Source organism: Ictalurus furcatus, chromosome 26, assembly GCF_023375685.1.
Source record: "Ictalurus furcatus strain D&B chromosome 26, Billie_1.0, whole genome shotgun sequence".
NCBI classification, from domain to species: domain Eukaryota; kingdom Metazoa; phylum Chordata; class Actinopteri; order Siluriformes; family Ictaluridae; genus Ictalurus; species Ictalurus furcatus.
This window is the reverse complement of record NC_071280.1, coordinates 19,464,130-19,486,308: the sequence shown is the minus strand read 5'-3', so window position 1 is coordinate 19,486,308 and position 22,179 is coordinate 19,464,130. Positions and strand designations below refer to the sequence as shown.

The 22,179-nt window shown below is 42.2% G+C and overlaps 2 protein-coding genes across 6 annotated transcripts in view; one reads left to right on the top strand and one right to left on the bottom strand.

Moving 5' to 3' along the window:
- trip10b (thyroid hormone receptor interactor 10b) overlaps window positions 1-3,584 on the top strand; it is an 8,892-nt gene extending 5,308 nt beyond the window's left edge. For both annotated transcript variants that reach the window (XM_053616322.1, XM_053616321.1), the window contains exons 8-15: window positions 150-296; window positions 409-564; window positions 1,711-1,737; window positions 1,951-2,060; window positions 2,138-2,270; window positions 2,402-2,454; window positions 2,650-2,786; window positions 3,267-3,584. In XM_053616322.1, the coding sequence (XP_053472297.1) occupies window positions 150-296; window positions 409-564; window positions 1,711-1,737; window positions 1,951-2,060; window positions 2,138-2,270; window positions 2,402-2,454; window positions 2,650-2,786; window positions 3,267-3,409 (906 nt within the window). In that variant the 3' untranslated portion in view covers window positions 3,410-3,584. The remainder of the gene's footprint in view (window positions 1-149; window positions 297-408; window positions 565-1,710; window positions 1,738-1,950; window positions 2,061-2,137; window positions 2,271-2,401; window positions 2,455-2,649; window positions 2,787-3,266) is intronic.
- Window positions 3,585-3,702: 118 nt separating this feature from the next.
- On the bottom strand, window positions 3,703-21,526 carry dnm2b (dynamin 2b). 4 transcript variants are annotated; one of them, XM_053616281.1, is made up of 21 exons: window positions 20,960-21,526; window positions 19,172-19,245; window positions 18,933-19,082; window positions 18,233-18,317; window positions 17,989-18,107; window positions 17,816-17,914; window positions 17,204-17,364; window positions 16,858-17,000; window positions 16,626-16,761; window positions 15,704-15,771; window positions 12,272-12,410; window positions 10,045-10,131; window positions 8,911-8,981; window positions 8,725-8,773; window positions 8,507-8,617; window positions 8,310-8,419; window positions 8,053-8,164; window positions 7,804-7,968; window positions 6,182-6,408; window positions 5,867-6,103; window positions 3,703-5,706 (listed from the first exon to the last, which is right to left on the bottom strand). In XM_053616281.1, exons 1-21 carry the CDS (start codon window positions 21,118-21,120, stop codon window positions 5,637-5,639), a joined length of 2,574 nt encoding a protein of 857 aa, XP_053472256.1. In that variant the 5' UTR covers window positions 21,121-21,526; the 3' UTR covers window positions 3,703-5,636. The 4 variants fall into 4 exon arrangements, with proteins under 4 accessions (XP_053472256.1, XP_053472255.1, XP_053472258.1 ...); XM_053616280.1 differs by lacking the exon at window positions 12,272-12,410 and adding an exon at window positions 14,346-14,484 and having other exon boundaries at window positions 20,960-21,524; XM_053616283.1 differs by having other exon boundaries at window positions 3,703-5,703; window positions 20,960-21,523.
- Between the last annotated feature and the right edge of the window lie 653 nt (window positions 21,527-22,179).

The window sequence follows — 22,179 nt, the reverse complement described above, 5'->3', positions numbered from 1 at the left end:
AAAGCTCCGTGGAGTTTGAAAGAGGCGTTACTGGTTCAACATATTTCCAAACACACACCAATCGCTTCAGTAAGCCAGAACACAAAAAACAAACACAAGTTGGCCCCGCCCCTCGTATACTGACTCCGCCTTCTTTGTGTGTCCCTCAGAAGCTGCAGCAGATGGAGGAAGGGAGGATCAGGAAACTGGCGGAAGGTTACGGCCTGTTGGCCGACACTGAGAGAAACACGCTGCCTTCGATCAACCAGAGTCTGGAGAAGATCAGCATATACAGCAGCAGCACATACGAGAAACAGGTACACACACACACACACACACACACACACACACACACACACAGAGTGAGAGAGAACCTCAGCAGTCTACTGTGACCAGTAGACCAAAAAAACGTGTGTGTGTGTGTTTCAGGATTCACTGTCCCTCATCGAGCAGTATAAATCAGGTCTGGCGCCCCCTGCTGATGTGGAGTTTGAGGATTATAGTCAAGGAATCAGACCTGCGGTTGTGGACAACACACACCACATGCCGAAAGTCCGCATCAAACAGCTGTTCAAAAAGAACAAGGTATTTATACAGTACAAAAACATTTTACATTTCCAAACATTAGTTTTCGAGCACAAAATGTTTCAGAGAAATGTTTGTGCGTCAGTAAAGCACAAAGCAGCATATTACTGTATATAAGAGACAGTTTTAAGATTAAAAAAAAAAACATGTCTGGTTCTGCAAGACGCTCAGTAACACTTACAGCTCATTTCCTTATAAAACTGCACACACTGTACCCGAGACTACGATTTTTATAAACAATGGGTCGTCACTCCAAATATTACCTTTCTTTAATTTTTTACTGTTTACTACTCTTTATAGTATTATGTTAAATATAGAAACATTTTCGTTACTTCTGAAGGCATCTTTGCTCTGCATCCAGACTTTTGCACAGTACTGTATTTCTATACAGTACTTTTTTAGTACCATAACTATAACAGAACTGGAATTTTCTATTGTATTTCCAGGACTGTAGTTATAATATTCACTTCTAGTATGTTGGGTTTGTAACAAAAATTGTAAGAGCTAGGTTTCTGAAATGATTGCTATACTTTTTGTTTGATACTTTTTAGAAACCATAGTTAGATTTGTGGATCTAATGAGGCAGGGATTCGCCCCCCATGGGAAATACTCATAAATATTTATATAATGTTGAATTTCTAATCAAATATAAAGCTAGGCTTACTTTAGACTTTAGACATTACTTTACTACTTCTAGTTACACTACAGAGCTACACCATAGCTATAACTGTAGACCTGGAATATTCAACTCTAACTCTAGTACTGTAGTTATAGCATTATATAATGAGGTCTAGAATGCTGAAATAAAATATATAATAAAATAAAAACCTAGGATTCTGTAATTATAAGCAGCCTTTTGTCGCCGTGTCCCAACTTTTTTGAGACGTGTTGTGACCATCAAATTCAAATTTAACTTATTCTTTTTCTTAAAACGGTACATTTTCTCGGTTTAAACATTTGGTATGTTTTCTATGTTCTACTGTGAATAACATACGAGTTTATGAGATCTGCAAATCACTGCATTCTGTTTTTGTTTATATTTATTTACATTTTATACAGACTCCTTTTTTGGAGTTGGGATTGTATTATTATGTTAAAATGTGTGTAAACTGTTTGTGACCATTCTCCTTTCTGCCTCCTTCACAGCAGGGTGGGACCGGTGACAAAAACATGGTAATACTACTACTATTACTACTACTACTAATATTAATAATAATAATAATAATAATAATAATAGTAATAATAATAAGCAGTAGAAAAATAATAGGTGCCCCTAATAATAATAATATGAGCAGTGTATGATTAAAAGTTATACTTGTGCCACATCCACCTTCGTTAACTAGTGTGTGTGTGTGTGTGTGTGTGTGTGTGTGTGTGTGTGTGCAGGCCCCTCCGTCAGAGGATTTCTCCCACTTACCCTCAGATCAGAGGAAGAAACGCCTTCAGGAGAAAGTTGATGAACTCAATAAGGAGCTGCAGAAAGAGACAGACCGGAGGTAGGGTTACATACACACACTGCTAGTGTCAGTGATAATATCAATGATGATGATGATGATGATGATGATGTGTGCAGCGAGGGTCTGAATAAGATGAGACGTGTGTACGAGCAGAACAATCAGCTGGGCGACCCGGCCAGTCTGGAGCCTCAGATCAACGAAACCACACACAATATCAACCGACTGAGGGGGGAACTCTCCAGATACCAGGTAAGAGGTCATATAACCTCGCCCTACCTCACAAATGGAATAGAATATAATAATGTCCAGCAGGGGGCGATCGTGCATTACTTAAATCAACAGCATGACCAACGTGGATATGATTCACTGTGTTTCTGCAGGCGTGGCTGGGTGAGGCCGGAGGGGTCTCTGTGCAAAACAGCAACCAAACCAGGTGTGTGTGTGTTAACATTAAGAGCCTCACAAATAACTTACTGAAGAATGTGAGTACCATAGACTGTATTCTCTATGAAGAGGTAAAATACCCCTGTGTCCCATCTTTTTCTCCTCTTTGCCACTTGTGTGTCGTTCCTGTATCTCATCTGTCTCATATATCCCATGTTTTGTGTGTGTGTGTGTGTATGCGTAGTCCACATTACGTCCAGGTAAGTCCAACTTTCCAGAGTCCCCCCAAGCTGGTGCATTCCCAGTTCCACAGCAGTTTTGATGAAGACTTTGATGAAGATGTGCCCTTGGCCCAGTGCCTCGCCCTCTACAACTTTAACGGTACAGTTATCACAGCGACATTTCAATCAGCAAATAAACTACTCTAATAAAGCCAGAGAAGCTGTAAATCTCCATTATACCTTACGTCTACACCCACCGTCCACCTGCACGTTCATGCCGTTATCCAATCAGCCAATGGTGCAGCACAGTCCATAAAGTCATGCAGATACACGTCCAGAGCTTCAGTTAACGTTCACATCATACATCAGAATACAGGCAAAGTCTGATCTCTAAAGTGTGATTGTAATCGTGGCACGGTTGTTGGTACCAGATGGGTTAGTTTGAGTATTTCAGAAAATCCTCTGTCTCTACATATCCCTCCATATATGTTTAATATGTCTCCGCATATCTTCTGTCTCACCGGTGTCTCCTCCATGTCTCTTCAGCATCTCACATTGTCTTCTCTGTTCCTCCTTTCTGTTATCTCCTTTGACCCTGCCCCATCCGTCTCTCTTCTGTCCTGCTTAACCCATGACTCAGGTACGAGAGAGGGGGAAGTGAGCATGCAGGTCGGGGAGCGTCTCAGCGTGTTGGACGAGGACATGGGAGATGGTTGGGTGCGTGTGAAGAAGACAAACGGAGGTATAGGATACGTCCCTGCGTCCTACATCCAGATCAACTGATCGCACACCACCCATTTCTTCCCAGACGCACACCGTTTTCTGTACATACGTGTTTGTATATACACAAAAAACCGTCGCTATGAGGCTAATGTACTGCAGCTAATGTTCATAAAATACTGTAAAAAAGTCTGTTTAAAAGAAATACACAATAATAATAAAATATACACTAACCACATTTGAATTCTGTTATCATTTGAATAAATCCTAACTAGTGCGTGATGCGTTGGCTGTAACGCTCCAACTGAAATAAAATCATGAATTTCAAAATAACAAATATTCAAGAAAGACATTACTGAGTTTAATTCCCTTTTTTATTCATTTCTCATTCTTTTTTTTTTTTTAAATCATTGCATTTATCTGCATCACTGAGGAACGCCGTTATAAAGCAGGCACTTAAAACGTCAGAACAAGGCACACATGGTCAAAATACAAAATATTCATAAAAAATAATAATAATGCAAAAAATAAAAAGATAACAACAATAAAAATAACAGCTACAGGATGTGTTCAGGCTGAAAATAATAATAATGATAATAATAATAAATGCATGCACAAGACAATCGCAAAATTGAGCTATACATAACTTATACGTATAACTACTGAGAGATATATATATATAAGAAAATGAAGGCGGAGTAATAAAGTAAAGTAAAAGTAAAATATCCGTTTTAACATCGCTAATCTAATATCCTGTTCCGTTCTTAAAAACCCACGGCAGTGAAATACGAGTTAAAAATCAGAGACAGAGTCAGAATGTGTGTGTTATTTCAATTTTATAATAATGACAATAACGCCGCTCGGGTCTTCTCCCAAAACACAAAGCTAGTTAACTATCTAACGTTAGCGCGTGGCTGGTGTGTTAGCGTGTTAGCTCCTGTAATTGCACACACAAAGATGAAGCGCTGCTTTAACGATTCTCAGTCAAATCTGATCCGTTTTGTAAATCTGATGCGCATATCTGACGCGGCACTGATAAATCGATACTCGCGTTCAGTTCACACACACACACACACACACACACACACACACACACACACACACACACACACACCATCACCATCATCATTCACAATTTGTAATCACGACTCGTAGAAGCTCTCCACAATAATTCACACACGTGGCCCCGCCCCCTTCTCTCTCGCGCTCTCTCACCGTCGAAATTGTTACAGCTTTAAAGTTGCATGTTGTAATCACGCGCTCTGGCGGTGTGATCGCAGATTCGTAAACGCAACTTGAAAACTCAAACACGAAGAGGTAAAGGCGTAAATTAGGTTTCGTAGCTGTAACGGATCGTGTTGCACTCGCCAAACAGGTTCAATTCTAAACTGATTTCATAATTCATTACATTATAATCTCATTTACTTGCAGCTTTTAGCAGGAAATTAACCCCAAAATATAAGTTTTTGCACCCCCCCTCCCCCTTCCTCAGCATAGTTGTTAGAGCGTACTGTATGATGCGCATCAAAGTGCATAGAAATTCGTACAATAATTATTGTCGTAATTAAGGCACTGTTTAAAAGAACATACTTTCCAGTTTGGGTCCCTAATTTAGTGTTAGCATGTTAGCATTAAGCAAGGTATATTATATTAGCAAATATCGTACAACTGATTATTAGCGAAAACCTTATTAGAAGAAACCTAGCACCCTTTTTCGGCCAGGAGATAATTATAAACATTTTACCTGTAAACATGTTCGTTTCCTTTATCACGTGTTAGGAAGCAGGTACACGATAACTGTCCGAATAAACAAATTAAAAAACTAAACTGCAGCAATTAAACAGAAAACAATGACTTTTTCAATACGGATTCATCAGATATGACTGTTTTGAACTCCATGGCTGGGATATGACTATTAAAACGTGCTCGAGTCAAATACATCTACACCTTCAGTCAAGTAAATCTGTTATGTTTTTATTTTTTTATTTTCACTTTTTACGTAAATTAAATTCCTCAAATCGATCCTAGTTGGTGTTAGCATAGAATTAGCATTAGACAGCTAGCTAGCTAGCATAGTTGTTGTGTGTATTATTCCTGAAATAGGTGATGAGAAAATGGAACACAGACAATAATAACGTGGCCTCGACGGACCTCTGAATCAGTTCGTGTTTACGATAACGTGACCGAGTGTTTTCCTGTTAGCATGACGAATGAGGGATGGATAGCCTTATCGGTACACACGTACACACACGCCGTATCGTTTTATCTTTGTACGCGTGTGTATACGTGTTCAGTCGAGCAGGGACGGCTCAGACGGGCGGATGATGGTAGGTCTGTTTGGAGCTGCTGGAGGTCTTCTGCTAGAAAGAAACAGCGTAGTGGTTATACATGGTACTGAAGATAACGCTCATTTCCATTAGCACTGTAATGGAAGATAACGGCAAGATAGTGGTAGTGTGTGGGAGTGTGTGTGTGTGTGTGTGTGTGTGTGTGTGTGTGTGTGAGACAGAGAGCTCGTACCTGGGGATTCCAGGTGGTATGGAAGGGGGCACTCGGGCAGGTCGAGAAGGAATCTGTGGTGGAGGGGCGGAGCTTGGGTCATAAGCATTCACAGGTGGTGGACCGGGCCGAGATGGAATTGGCGGAGCCATTGGTGGAAGGGCGGAGCCCGGGGGAGGACCGGGGGTGGGACCCCTCACTGCTGGAGGACGACCAGGAGGAGGGGCGGAGCTTGGAGGCTTCATCTGAGCAGGAGGACTGAGAGAGATAGAGAGAGGAGGATGAATTTATGTGTGTAGATACATATAGATAGATAGTATGTGTGTGTGTACGTACCCGGCCTCCGTGTTGATCCAGGTGTCGTCCACAGGTGGGGGCAAGGGGGTGGAGATGGTGGTGGTACTGATGTCACTGATGATGCTGAGGGCCTCTTTAAGGGCGTGGTACATCCGCAACACCTCTTCTCGGTGCTGAGCCTGATCGGCACACTCCTCCATCAGCACGCTCTGATCCGCACTCGAGTACAGGAACGCCAGCAGCTCGGAGTGGATGAACTCCTTTGCCTGGAGTGGGGGAGGGTGGGGTTCGATATAAATTAGTGGCTAGAAGAAGACTTTTTACAATCGTCAGTTGTTGTTCAGAAACGCGGTTGCATGTTAAGATTAAGGCGTCCAGGAGGAGGCAGGATCGAAAAACAATATTTTACATTATGAGTAAATATAATGTATCTGGACAACATCAAATCCAAAACCTGTATTATTATAGCTACTGGTAACCTGGTAGATATATTAATACGAGCTGTGTATATCAGTACATCCGGGGCAACCCTATGTTCTCAGCGTCCTATGTTTCTATGGTCCTATTTTTCCAGGGTCCTATGTTCTCAGGATCTTATGTTTCCAGGGTCCTGTGTTTCCATGGTCCTAGGTTCTCAGGGTCCTGTGTTTCCATGGTCCTAGGTTCTCAGGGTCCTGTGTTTCCATGGTCCTGTGTTCTCAGGGTCCTGTGTTTCCATGGTCCTGTGTTCTCAGGGTCCTGTGTTTCCATGGTCCTGTGTTCTCAGGGTCCTGTGTTTCCATGGTCTTGTGTTCTCAGGGTCCTGTGTTTCCAGGGTCTTGTGTTCTCAGGGTCCTATGTTTCCATGGTCCTGTGTTCTCAGGGTCCTGTGTTTCCATGATCTTGTGTTCTCAGGGTCCTGTGTTTCCAGGGTCTTGTGTTCTCAGGGTCCTGTGTTTCCAGGGTCTTGTGTTCTCAGGGTCCTGTGTTTCCAGGGTCTTGTGTTCTCAGGGTCCTATGTTTCCATGGTCCTGTGTTCTCAGGGTCCTGTGTTTCCATGATCTTGTGTTCTCAGGGTCCTGTGTTTCCAGGGTCTTGTGTTCTCAGAGTCCTGTGTTTCCAGGGTCTTGTGTTCTCAGGGTCCTGTGTTTCCAGGGTCTTGTGTTCTCAGGGTCCTGTGTTTCCAGGGTCTTGTGTTCTCAGGGTCCTGTGTTTCCAGGGTCTTGTGTTCTCAGGGTCCTGTGCTCTCAGAGTCCTGTGTTTCCAGGGTCCTATATTACTCTTTGTGATTTATTTCCTGATACCTTATGTTCCCCGGGCTGCAAGTTCCTACAGCCCTGTGTCACTGGGGCATACATACTTCCATGTTCATAGGTACCGGAGTCTTTATGCTCCCATATCCTGATCTTCCCAGTGTCCCATGTTTATGGGGCATTATATTCCTACATCCCCATATTTCCAGGGTCCTATCACTGTCGCAGGAGTAGCACTGTGGACTGGATGTGAACTAGTTTGTTTAAAAATGATTTCATTTTGAACTGATAATGAGAAAAACAGAAAATAATAATATAAAAGTGCAAATATTTTAGTGAAGAGCATATGAAGTTCAAACAATGAAACTAAAGATGGAAAGCCCAAACAGTAAAAGATGGAGGTGGTGGAGTAATGAACACAAGTCTCACGCTGTTGATCATGAGGTGCATGATGGTCTTGGGCATGAGGTCCCGGATGCTCTTGTTGACGATCCCGATGTAGGAGTCGACCAGGTTCCGGATCGTCTCCACCTGTCTCTCCAACTGAGGGTCCATGGAGAAGGTGTCTGCTGGAGCCCCCTCACCGTTCTCCACCTGGAGACAGAGACATGATCTGAACTGGCGGTACTGACCATGGTTAACGCAACGCACACCTGAGATACCCACACAAACACGTACCTGGTCCTTCTCAGGATACACTCCTGCTCGCAGGAACGAGGCCTTCCAGCTGTCCACATCCTCCTGAGAGTCGCACGCCAACTCGATCTGACGCAGGTCTTTATACACGTTCCTGCACACACACAAACACACGCACACACAACGCTCAGCCAAAAGACTGTAGTGATGGGTACAATTACAGATAAGTAACCACACACACATACACACACACACATATATACACACACACACACACACACACACACACACACACACACCTCTGCTCAGTGTTAAAGATAGCAAAGGTGTGTTTGGTGGACATGAAGCCTTTCTCTACATCTCTGATCTTCAGGTTATCCAGAGGGAGCATGTACTTCTTCTCTTTTTCCTGAAACACACACACGGTGGAATGTAACGTTTAGCATTTATAAACTGATGTGATGCAGAATGGTCACACACACACACACACACACACCTCCTCGTCCTTGTACCAGGACAGCGACTCGGCGGTCAGGACGAACCAGTAGTCCCTAGAGCCGCCCTTCATTATGCTGATGTTGATCGTGAGCCAACCCTTCCTGATCACCTGCAAAAGGGGTGTAGTTATGGTAATGAGCACAGACACCCACACCGATTAGCAGTGATTTGAATATGCGAATTAGAGAAAATAATGTAGTCTGTCTAGTGCAGCACCTGGTTAGGAACAGCTCTCTTCTTGGTGACAGCGGAACTCTGCTGGGCGCTGTAGTAGATGGTCAAAAATGAAAATAACGTCATCCTGTAAACTATATTTTTCATTTCTTAATGTCACAGACTGGGTTAATGCTGCGCTAGATATCATGTGATCCTTCAGGGTCAAGGGGGTCAGGGGTCACTCACTTCGCAAAACCGATGAAGTCCTCATGGTTGGTGTTGATGTAGGAGAGCTCGATGTCAATCAACAGCATCACCTACCCCACACGCACGCACACACACACACACACACACACACACACACACACACACACACACAAAAATAAAAAAAACTTTCAGGAATATACTACTAGGAATAATAATAATTATTACTAATTACTACTACTAATAATTATTATAATAATCTTCTTCTTCTTTTGGCTGCTCCCATTATCCCATGCACTCGGATCAAACATAAGATAAACTGAAAATATAAATATAAAAATAAGTATAAGGAGATGAAAGAGATCAAATTAAATATGAAAAAAATTTAATGAAAATGTATATTTTATATATATATATATATATATATATATATATATATATATATATATATATATATATATATATATATATATATATATATATATAAAAATGGCAAATTAAAAATTATATTTTTTTCAATGTTTCTTAATAAATTTACATACTAACCAAAACTAACCATCAGTCATTATTAGCATAAAATAATAAGAATAAGGAAGACAAGGCATAGTCTGCCGTAGTTAGTAATATGAAATCTTATCATAATCTTGCTCAGGATCAGGGCCCAATTTCCTAAAAGTTAGAGATAGTTCTAAAATAAAGTATTCGCATCGCTTCTTAAAATTAGGATTAAACCCCTGGAGTCACATGGATTACTTTTACGATGCCTTTATGAACTTTTTGGAGCTTGAAAGTTTTGGTTACTTGGACTGGGACAGAAATCTCCCAGTTTTCATTAAAAACGTCTTCATTTGTGTCCCGAAGATGAAGGAAAGTCTTACGGCTTTGGAACGACACGAGGGGGAGGAATCCATGGCAGGATTTTTATTTTTTCTGTGAACTGTCTCATCCTAACTGGGAGAGCGAGTGCTCTAGGTGAGGATTTCACAACAATGCTTATGTGGCAAAGTTTTTAAGGAACTCCACCCTTAATGACCGAGTCCGAACATTCAGGTTAATCAGGTTCAGGATTAACTCGGTTACCCAATATTTTTAACGACAACTGTATTTGTCCCGGAATGACGGAGGTGTGACAAGCACATGACCTCTGTTTAAACATGTCTGTGTTTAATCACTCACCTGGTCTTTAGTCTTGCTGTCCCTCTCTCTGATGTAGGTGGTGACGATCCTCTCGGTCTCCTCTCTCAGTCGAGGATATGAACTCAGCTAATAAAAAACACACGACTGCATCAACACACACACACACGTCCGAACACTCATCTGCTATACTAGAATAAGCATTTCTATTTCACACACACACACAAACACACAAAGCATTGTTAGTGATTATAACCCAGTCACACATGAGGATGTTATGTTACGGTGTGGACTAGGGCTGCACGATACGACCTGTGTAAAAAAAACTGTTAGCATCTGTAACGATCTGCTACCTTGTGTGGTAAATTAGCGCTACGTTAGCCAAGTGCTATCACAGAATTCGAATAAAATCACGCAGGAGCACTAGCAGAAATCAGCATTAAAATCATGTAGACGCTTGGACAAACAAAAGCTTTTTATGGTGCAGCACTTTAGGTGTTACCCACGATACCATCAATAAACTGCACTACAGCGAAAGAATAAGACATTGTGCAGCTCTAAAACACGGATTTGTTAGGGATCTGGTGTTAATGAAGGAAGTCGGGTCTGTGATACGGAAAGTGTGTGAGTCAGAGAAAAGGTGGAGGAGGTGCTGCGTCGTGAAATCACGAAATCAACAGAACAACAACAAAATGTCAGATTTTGATTCATTTTTTAGTGACGGACTGGAAAGGAATTGTGGGTAAAGTCACTGAAGGGACAATCATTAGAAATCATGAGCATTGGATTGGACATGGATTGGACATGATTGGGATGCTACAATGGCAGGAGGTGAGATTTGGGGTTTTAGGGTGGAGCGTCACTGGGAATGTGGCTGCAGGGAAGGTGTGAATACAAGCGAGGAAAATATAAGCGCTCACACACACACACACACACACACACACACACACACCGGGATATTCATACACTACAGTATATGGCTAAATGTATGTGCACACCTGAGTACTGTACTGAACATTGACATTCATTTATTCCCTTTTTGCTGTTATAATAACCTACTCCACTCTTCTGGGAAGGCTGTCCACTAGATTTTGGGGTGTGGCTGTGGGGGTTTTGGGGCGTGGCTATGGAGATTTTGGGGCGTGGCTATGGGGATTTGTGTTCATTCAGCTACGAGAGCGTTAGTGAGGTTGAGGTCAGGCGCTGATGATGATGCAAGGAGACTCCAGTTCCAGTTCATCCCAAAGGTGATGAGTCAGTGGGGTTGAGGTCAGGGTTCTGTGCAGGACACTCGAGTTCTTCTACCTTCTTCCAACCTTCACACACCACGTCTTCATGGAGCTCGCCTTGTGCACAGTGTGTCATGATGGAACAGATTTGTTCCTCTGAGTTCCAGTGAAGGGGAATTGTAATGCCAAAGTGTACAAAAACATTCTATATAATTATGTGCTTCTAATTTTGTGGTAACAGTTTGCAGAAGAACCACATTATGGGTGAGATGGTCAGGTGTCCACATACTTTTGGCCATATAGTGTATGTTTATTTATACTTGCACTATTTATCTGTGGCATCAACAGCGTTCTTAACCACTATCTACTAATATTTATCTAAAAAAATTCCATTTATCTAATCTACTAATCCAATCTCTGTCTAAGCCATCCAGCCATCCAACCGGGAAGGTTGAGTTCAAGGCCATTAACCCTCAACTGCTCAGATGTATAAATGAGATAAATGTAAGTCGCTCTGGACAAGAGCATCTGCCAAATGTGGTAAACGTAAACCGCTACATCTGTCTAATCCAATCACCCATCCGACACCTACATCTGTCTAATCCAATCACCCATCTGACACCTACATCTGTCTAATCCAATCACCCATCCGACACCTACATCTGTCTAATCCAATCACCCATCTGACACCTACATGTCTAATCCAATCACCCATCCGACACCTACATCTGTCTAATCCAATCACCCATCTGACACCTACATCTGTCTAATCCATCCATCAAACACAGATCCATTTACTTATCTGACTCCTACATCTGTCTAATCCAGTTATTCATCTAACTTGCATCTAATTCATCCATCTATCTAATCCATCCAGCCATCTAATCTATCTATCTACCCATCTAATCCATCTATTTATTCCAGCAATACAATCATCTGTTCATCTGTAAATCTATCAACCAACCCATCCAACCACTCTTCATATCTAAATCCATCTTTCACTCCCCTCCCTCCTCCCAGCGTATCGTCGTACCCTTTACCTTCTCCGTGCACTTGTGGGCGAGAGCGGAGAGTTCGGACACGACCAGGTCCACACATTTGAGACATGGCTGCTTCAGCTTAACGATCTGCTTTTTCACTATGGCCTCGAACGCCAGGTCTGGGGTGAACAAGCCCGTCCTGAGGGATCATGGGAAATGGGTGGAGCAGGGCCGAGTGTGGGTCATTTTTATATCAGGGTAATGTGAGGAAAAGGGTGGCCAGGTTCAGATACAAAAACAGGGATGTAGCAAAAAAAAAAAAAAGAAAAGAAAGGCCAGGTAAAGAAGGACAAAGAACAGGAGAGAAAATAAAAGGAGACAGAAAGGTTTAGTCGAGTTTTCACTGTACACATTGCCTCAAATCAGACGAGCTTCTGGTTTCTACAAATCTCACCTACATTAATTACACAATGTATTCGGATTATTTATTCAGTGTGCCTCAGGTACTTCAGAGTAAGTGTATGTGTGGATGTGTAATCTACCTGTTCATCCAATCTAATCTCTCTATCCTTCCATCCAACCATCCATCCAACTCCAAGTCAGTTCATGAATCTAACTTATTTGTTTCATACATTCAACAATCTACCCAACCATCATCTGATCCACTAATCTAATCCACCCAACCATCATCTGATCCACTAATCTAATCCACCCACCCATCATCTGATCCACTAATATAATCCATCCATCCATCATCTGATCCACTAATCTAATCCATCCATCCATCATCTGATCCGCTAATCTAATCCACCCATCCATCATCTGATCCACTAATTTAATCCATCCATTCAACAATCCATCCATCCATCATCTGATCCGCTAATCTAATCTATCCATCCAGCCGTCATCTGATCTGCTAATCTAATCCATCCATCCATCCATCATCTGATCCGCTAATGTAATCCAGCCATCCATCATCTGATCCGCCAATCTAATCCATCCATCCATCCATCCATCCATCCATCATCTGATCCTCTAATCTAATCTATCCACCCATCCGTTATCTGATCCGCTAATATAATCCATCATCTGATCCACTAATCTAATCCATCCATCCATCATCTGATCCGCTAATCTAATCCACCCATCCATCATCTGATCCACTAATTTAATCCATCCTTTCAACAATCCATCCATCCATCATCTGATCCGCTAATCTAATCTATCCATCCAGCCGTCATCTGATCTGCTAATCTAATCCATCCATCCATCATCTGATCCGCTAATGTAATCCATCCATCCATCATCTGATCCGCCAATCTAATCCATCCATCCAGCCATCCATCCATCCATCCATCATCTGATCCTCTAATCTAATCTATCCATCCATCCGTTATCTGATCCGCTAATGTAATCCATCCATCCATCATCTGATCCGCTAATCTAATCCATCCATCCATCATCTGATCCGCTAATCTAATCCACGCATCCATCATATGATCCGCTAATCTAATCCACCCATCCATCATCTGATCCGCTAATCTAATCCATCCATCCATCATCTGATCCGCTAATCTAATCCATCCATCATCTGATCGGCTAATCTAATCCATCCATCTACCTATATATCCCCTAGACCAAGTGATAGTATTTTGAAAGGACCAGTGCTTTTGTTGTGTGTTGGTTAGTTGGCAGTATCACATGACTGATGACGAGGTGTTGATGTGCAGGTGAAAATGGCGAATCCAGAAGCTCGTCTTTAACCGAGAGCAGAGTCAGTAAGTAAAAACCGGCCTCCTCGACATGCTCACTCAGAGGACGAGGCAGGACCAGGAAACGGTCACGATCTGCACAGCTCCGGTCTGCGCTTAAAAACACTTTCAAGTGCTTTTAGTTGTCCTGATGACTCAGCAAGACGTATAGGAATTTTCAGAAGCCCCGCCCCTCAAACATCCAGCGCTAACTGCTTGGATTAAATCCCTTAAAACGTCAGAATGAGATGTTTCGGTTTAAATGCTTGACCTGCGTAAGCAGTGATCTGTAAACGAACTCGGTTTAAATGTAGAGGCTGTGCAGATCGTTCCCCTCCCCTGCTCACTCGCTCTGCAGCGCCCCCTCTGGCTGCATGCGCTACCTTCGTAGTGCACTGCCTGACTGTGTTGATGAGCTCCTGGATGACCAGGTCGATGCATTTGAGACACGGCTCCTTCAGCTTAATGATCTGCTTTTTCACTATGGCCTCGAAGGCCAGGTCAGGGGTGAACAAACCCGTCCTGATACACGCCCCACACACACACACACACACACACACACCAGCATGTGATGACTGGGTTAAATAAACCTTGATTTTCTTTCTCCTCTGTATTTGTACTTCTTTTCCACCTTACAGTCTCTTCCCTCCATTTTTATCCTTTTTTTAAAATTATTTCCTTTTCAGTTTTTCTTTTTCTTTATTTTTTTTTATTTTGTCTTTCTTCCTCTATTCTCACGGTTACTAAATGATTGCAGTAACAAATTCTTTTTTTTTTTGTTTCCTCATTTTATCTTTATTTTTATTCCTTTTTACATTCCTTCTGGTGTTTTTGTTTTCCCTTTCTTCTCTGTATTATTTTTCTTCTTCTTCCATTCTTTCCTCTCTATTGTCATTTTCTCATCTGTATCCATACTCCTTTCCCCTTTTCTCTTTCTTTTTCTTCCTTTCACTTTCCCTTCATCTTTATGTTCTTCTCTACTGTTTTATTCTTCCTGCATTCTTTCTTTCTTTCCTTCTTCCCTTTTCTGACTAGAGCCATTCTTTAATTTCTTTTTTTTCTGTGTCCACACTTTTCCCCCCACATTGTGTTCTCTTCTTTCCTTTTCTTCCTCCATTCTCATTTTCTTCTCTATTATTTGATATTCTTTCTCCATTCTTCCTTCCTTCCTGTCTATTGTCATTCTTTCTTTCCCTCCACACTGCTTTCTCTGTCCTCCTTTATTTCTTTTCCTTCTGCCATTCATTCTTTCTCCATTTATTTTTCATCCTCCATTCTTCCTTTCTCCATTTCTATCCCCATTCTCTCTCTCTTTATAAAAATATATCATTTTTCCAGGGCAATAAACACAGCACTGCAGGACACTTTGGGGAAGATCAGGAGAAAAGCTCATACAAAGTCCTGGATTAAGAGTGAATAAGAGAAAAATCAGAAACAGACATTAAATAACACACTCCTAATGATCAGCATGTGTGTGAGTGTGTGTGTGTGTGTGTGTGTGTGTGTGTGTGTCTGTGTGCGCCCATAAGAAAATAAAGACAACAGCTCACACAGAGGAACTGGGAATGTGCTGATATACTGTACAACTGACCATCAGCACATTCCTGAGGGAAACACACAGGAATGTGTGTGTGGATGTGTGTGTGTGTGTGCACGCACGTGCATGTGTATGTGTGTGTGCGTGCGTGCACGTGTGCATGCGTGCACGTGTCTGTATGCGTGAGTACATGTGTACACTTGCCTCACGCCATGTATGTTCTTAATTGCGTAGCTGATTTCCCTCCTCAGTTCTTTCTCATCAAACTCCATCTAAAACACACACACACACACACACACACACACACACACACACAAACATTAACACTAGTACAGTCAGTGTGAAGTGTTTATTGTAATGAGATTTCTTTCTGTATTTCTGTCTTTTTTTTTAATTCATAAATGAAATCTTATACATTTACATAGGATTATTTATTTATTTTGTTGGGGGGGGGGGTGGAGGGGGCTTGGGGTACAAAACCTTGGGGCATAAATTGTACTTACTTGTACGTATATGTACGAAACTCAGTAAACACATAGTTCTCATGGAAGTGTCTCATATCTTCTGCATGCAATGAGTGATTTAGATGAAACATGAGCTATAGGTTTGGTCACGTGGGGCTGAGCACATGGATCTGACTACTGTGGGTCACGGTCATAGCGCCACCAACTGGTAGCAGGAAGTGTGTTACTTACAACAGACTTTTAAATAGGCTTCTTATATTTACCCAAAATTGCAAAAAGGAGTCTTGATATCTCAAAGTGTTGTCGTGGTAACGCCTCAAACTTTAATGCTCTTTTGTTTGTCATTTCGGGTGTTTTATTTTACAGCGCTCGCTTCACTACGCAATGTTTTCATACAGCCACCGGGCAGAGATGGCGCCGTAGTGCTTGGGCCCGTCATCGCTGCTTGCAGCTATATTTCTTAAATTATTCTTCTTTTCATTATACTGTACCATTTCTTTGTTTCTTTTCATTTCATCTCTTTCTTTCCTTTTTTCTTTACTTCCCTGTTCCCTTCATTCTTTTAATTCCTATTTTTTCTGCCTTTCCGTTTCTTTCTCTCTTTGTTTCCGTTTCTTTCTCTCTTTCTCTCTCTGTTTCTTTCTTCCTGTTTTTTTATACACCTTGACGAGTTCGAAGGGGAAGCGCTCGTGGAAGATGCGGTTGATTCGAGCTCCTCCAGAAAGTTCCAGAGTGTCCACCTGATCACCAGAGCCCTCGATCCTCTTCTCAAAGTCCACACCGAACTGCTGCACCATCCTACACACACACACACACACACAGTGGTTATGTTGACCTCGTTTGAATGTCTGCTCCTCAACGTGTGTGTGTGTGTGTGCATGTGTGTGTACTCACTGCAGAAGGGCTTTAGTTTTGCGTGTTGGGTCATCAGGTTTGAAGTTCTTGTACTCCTCCACCTCCTTCTCCAGAGAGAGCAGCTGACTCTGCAGTTTACTGCGCAGACTGGGCAGCGTGTCTCGGATGTGATTCGTCAGTTGCTATGGAGACGGATATGGTTGGATTGGCTTATAAATACATTTGTTAATATTTGTACAAGTCCTTCGTCACACATTCATAGCACTGCGTTTATAGTTCATGCAGCAGTGGTTTGTGTATTTATCCTCCGAATGCAGTGCACTGCATCATATATACCGTTAGCGTGTGTGTGTGTGTGTGTGGGTGGGTGTGTGGGCGTGTGTACCTGGTTGAGTGTTTTCTGCAGGTATGGTGTTCCCATCCTCTCGGCAATGTGTCTGTACGCAGGGTGAGACAGAAAGAACTTCCTCTCTGCTGCCAGAGCAGCGCGGATGTCCTTCCTGCCGTCGATGTCCTTCTGACTGCGGTTCACCACGCCAATGTAGCCTACACACACACACACACACACACACACACACACACTTTTACTTTAAGACCATAATGTTAAAGGTACAACTGAATAAGGGTGTGTAATATATATATATATGTAAACGTGCAGTTCTTTTTGCAGGAACCTTTTTCAGGAACCCAGAAACTTTTTCCATAATCCAGGAACCTGTTCATTAACCCGTTATACACAATTTAAATCAGGAACCTTTTCCAGGAGAAACCTCTTCACCAGAGTAAGTCAGGGACTCTTTTTCAAGAACCTTTTTGGGACACCTTGATTCACAAAATCAGACACGTTCAACAAAAGCCCAGGAACCTTTTTCAGGAACCCAAAAACTTTATCAGGAAGTCTTTTCAGCTGTGGGCGGAGTCTGCTGGGATGAAAAGAATGCTGACTGATTAAATGTGATATTACCCTGTGTGTGTGTGTGTGTGTGTGTGTGTGTACCTCTACGTAAAGGCAGCAGTTTGTTCTCCAGGATATCGCGGGCATCCGTCCCCTCATCCATCAAATCCAGTTTGGTAATCACACCAATCGTGCGGAGACCTACAAGGCACAGGGTCAAAGGTCAACGATCCCCGAGTAGGCCCACATAAACACACCCACACAAGTACACACACCCTGGGGGTCGACCTCCTTGGAGATCTTGAGTGCGTCGGAGTTGGCAAGGTCGGTGTTGGCAGGAGTGACGGCCAGAATCAGACAGCTGTCCCTCGTGATGAACTGCAGCAGCATGTCCCTGTGCGCGCGCACACACACACACACACACACACACACACACACTGCGTTATTACTGACTGGATGCGGTTCCTATAACGTTTTGATCCAATCAGCTCTCGGCTCATCCTCTAATTAACCGATTACCTTATTTGGAACTCGATGTCTTGTGGCTGGTCGCCAACGGCAACCTTCGTCATACCGGGAAGATCAATTAGAGTCAGATTCAGCACTGAGAGACAAGAGAAAGATCCAGCTTATTAACATAACATTCCATCGTTAAGAGCCGTAATTTACCTCTTTAACCAACGCTATTTCCTAATGTCTTCAGTTCAAATCCAACTGACTCTCACAGTTAAAATGAAGCCTCCACGAGCTCCGAAAGCTCAAAATAGCAACAAAACTGTTGTTTTCACGTCTGAGCTTAACGCTAACGCGAGTGCGACTCTGAAATCGCAACGCACAAACTTTAACCCGTGCTAAATATCGGACGTTATGTTCCGATCTCAGAAAGCAACTTGAAATCCGATCTCCTGCGTTGGTTAAACTGAGGAAAAGATGTTGAGTGCTTCAGAAAGTTACGCCAGCTATCCACCGTTATTCCACCTATCCACCGTTATTCCAGTGCACCCGAGATCTAGCACGAGTCGTGCTGCTAATTCGAGGTCTCTTCGTAAAACAAAGGAAAAACACAGCACATGTAAAAAATGTTTTACTGAAGAACATCTGCATGACCGGTTCTCCTCTTGCTGTTGTTCTGCTAGTGCCTAATGGTCATTTTTACATGTTTAAGTGAGTGAGAGTGTGTGTGTGTGTGTGTGTGTGTGCATGAGTGTGAGTGTGTTACCATTCGGAGAGTACACTCTCAGGTTGATGGGAATGGGTGAGATTCCTTTATTAGAGCCGGTGATGCGGTCCGTCTCAGCCTCGATCTCCAGCCGCACCTCGTCAAAGTCGACAAACTTCCGACCTTTACAGTGCAGGAACTCGGCGTACTCTACGGGGGGGGCGTAAACACTCAAGAGACAAAACACACTATACCGTATGTGTGTGTGTGTGTGTGTGTGTGTGTGTGTGTGTGTGTACCTGCTTTATGGTTGACCAGCTGAAGGATGAGGGGTCTACGAGTAACAATACCAGAACCTCGGGGAAGAAAATCCCTGACAGAGAGACAGAGACACAGAGAGAAAGAGAGAGAGAGAGAGAGAGCGACAGAGAGAGAGACACACACACACACAGAGAGAGTGTCTCTCGTTACCATGTACGGAGACGTTCTCCTGTCGTACACAACCTCTCGTTACCTTCCGCCTGGAAGGAAGTAGCAGAGATTGCTGGTGCCTCTGGTGAGTGTTCCTAGCAGGGATGCTAGTAATTGTGATTGATTAATTGATTGTTAATTTAAACGACAATCGTCCGTGGGAATTTATGTAAATTGATATTCCTACCTACTGTCGTATCTCTCTAACGAATGCTAATCTGATCTGAGAAGTGTTTCCTGCTAGTGTGAATGGAGCTGTGGTTAGGGCTAGCTGCCCTTCTGCTGCCTCTAGGCACCCTCCTTCTGGTTCTCAGCACAGACCCTTCGAGCCTGACCGCGATGCAGTGTGACACGCGGCACAGGAAGAGGAAGTGAAAGTGTGATCAGTTCTCCGTGACTCCTCTGGAGAAGTTTATGCGAGGAGTTCGGTTACGTGGTTACACCTCAGCTCCGAAAACATGCACTTACAATACCACAATACGTTACGTTAGTTCACACGCAAAACAGCCGAGAAACAAACACGTACATTAGTGTTCTTCAGTAAATACTTCAGTTTCAGCTTCTACAAGCTTTTCTGTAATTAATATAATTAGTGTAATATGTTGATTAAGTAAAGATGTGAGGTTTAACAGTGTAACAGTGTAAAATGTACACGACGAGGATTCACTGTTTCTTACAACGAGTTTAACACAACTATTACATAATTTTTTATTATAATTTATTATTTTAATGTTATTATTATATAGTTTCATGGCTGACTTGTTTCTGCTACAGTTGCTGTCTTAATAATAATAATAATAATAATAATAATAATAATAAAAGATTATAATAAACATGAATGGTTTTGGGTAACTTTTGCAAGGACATACAGGAAGTAATAGCTGTGCATAAAAATATCACTTTCATTAAATTAACACAATTTTAATGTTTCTAATTTAAAAAGAAAAAGTTACAGGATGGATTTGGGGCATTTCCAGTGCAGTAACATTTATTCTGAGGAAGTATTCGAGTAAAAACTCATCATTTTTAAATCATTTCAAAACATTAATTACATAATCATTTGTTTTTATTGAACTTTGTAAGACAATTTATTACTGGAGATCAGTTCATCTAATACAAATATAAAATACACCGTGTGTGTGTGTGTGTGTGTGTATTAGTGTATTGTGTATATGTATTGTGTGTGCGAGTGTGTGTATGTATTGTGTGTGTACTGTGTGTTTAAGTGTATTGTGTGTGTGTGTATATGTATTGTGTGTATAAGTGTATTGTGTGTATAAGTGTATTGTGTGTATAAGTGTATTGTGTGTGCGCGAGTGTGTATATGTATTGTGTGTATAAGTGTATTGTGTGTGTATAAGTGTATTGTGTGTGCGCGCGAGTGTGTATATGTATTGTGTGTGTATTAGTGTATTTATGTGTATTTATTCTGCGCGCGCGCGCGTGTGTGTGTGTGTGTGTGTGTATTCCAGGTTCCACATGAACTAAAGAACCACATACTTAAAAAAATAAAATAAAATAAAATAAAACAGGTTATTAATCTTCCCAGTAGGATGTTTGTTTGTTTGTTTGTTTGTTTATTTGTTGTTAGTATTTAGCATTAGCACGATGCTAACCTCCCGACGAAGTTCTCCAGCACGGAGCTCTTCCCGGCGCTCTGCCCGCCGACCACCGCGATCTGCGGCAGGTCCAGATTACAGCTCTGCCCGATGGAGCTGAACGCATCCTGGAGCTTGTTGATGAGAGGAATCAGCTCCTCCATCCCGCGGTTCCCCATGGCTCAGGAACCGAATCCTACTGACTGAGAGATGAAGCTGGAGAAGTCTCCTGGGTCAGAACCGGAGACTCGGAGCTGCAGCTGGAGCTTTTACAGAGCGCAAATAAAAACACCACGTTCCCCCGAGCTGCAATTCAGCTTCATACATGCATTATAACGGCTTAGTGTATTCAAAATCTTTACAAAACACTGGTGTGGTTAAATGTTTACGGAAAGACTGAAGCTACCAAAAACCTTCACAAACAAAAATAACGGAAAAACCGACAACTTTTCCATCCGGTCAGGCGACGGTCATAAAACTTCCATAAACCCGCCCACACTGAGTAATCCCGCGCTCTCAATGGTCAATCTAACCGCCCGTCAAACGCTTCCGTGTCATGATTGGATGATGGGGTTTCTGCTTCTTCTGTAAAATTCCGGCACTTTGAACCGCTGAGTCTTAAACCGACCTCTGAACACTGAAGTCATCATTTATTACTCAGTATTACACTCTCTTAAACCTGACAGCAAACTAAATACAAGAACAAAACAAAAAGCTAAATATACTCACCAAATTACAACTACAGCAAGTTACTTATTATGGTTGAGAGAATGTTCTCCTAATGTTCCTGTAAACTTGACATTATTTAACCCAGTGGTTGTCAGACATGTTCAGTGTGAGGTCTCCATTGTGTAGGGTGCGTCCCTTCTGTATTAACTCTCTCAGCTAAAAGACTACATCCTCTTTGTAAAGGCTTATCCATTTTAAATAATCGTAGGTTTTATCAGCGTGCGGCTAACACTACATCATTATATTATCGGATGTCTCTGTTTGGTGTGTCTTAGTGTGCGGTGTATAATTGATTTCATTTATTAGTATTTCTCATGCAGGCCCCTGGCGCCATCTGCCCTCCTCAATAAATAAATGACCGAGTATAATACTTTTTTTTTCTCCATTTGTTTAACTGGGATCTCTTGTCATATTTATTCAGATATATAGAAAAATTTAACTGGTTCACAAACTTTCAAGCACCACTGTATCAGGTGCTGACGATATATGAGTGAAGGCCAGGCAAAGGA

What these genes read in the sequence shown, in the direction of transcription:
- dnm2b (XM_053616281.1), bottom strand. Translation starts at nt 21,120, where the DNA reads ATGGGGAACCGCGGGATGGAGGAGCTGATTCCTCTCATCAACAAGCTC. An exon ending in GACATCGAGTTCCAAATAAG is followed by an intron (nt 18,108 to 18,232) that starts GTAATCGGTTAA and finishes GCGCGCGCACAG; the next exon opens with GGACATGCTGCTGCAGTTCA. An exon ending in CAAGGAGGTCGACCCCCAGG is followed by an intron (nt 17,915 to 17,988) that starts GTGTGTGTACTT and finishes TGTGCCTTGTAG; the next exon opens with GTCTCCGCACGATTGGTGTG.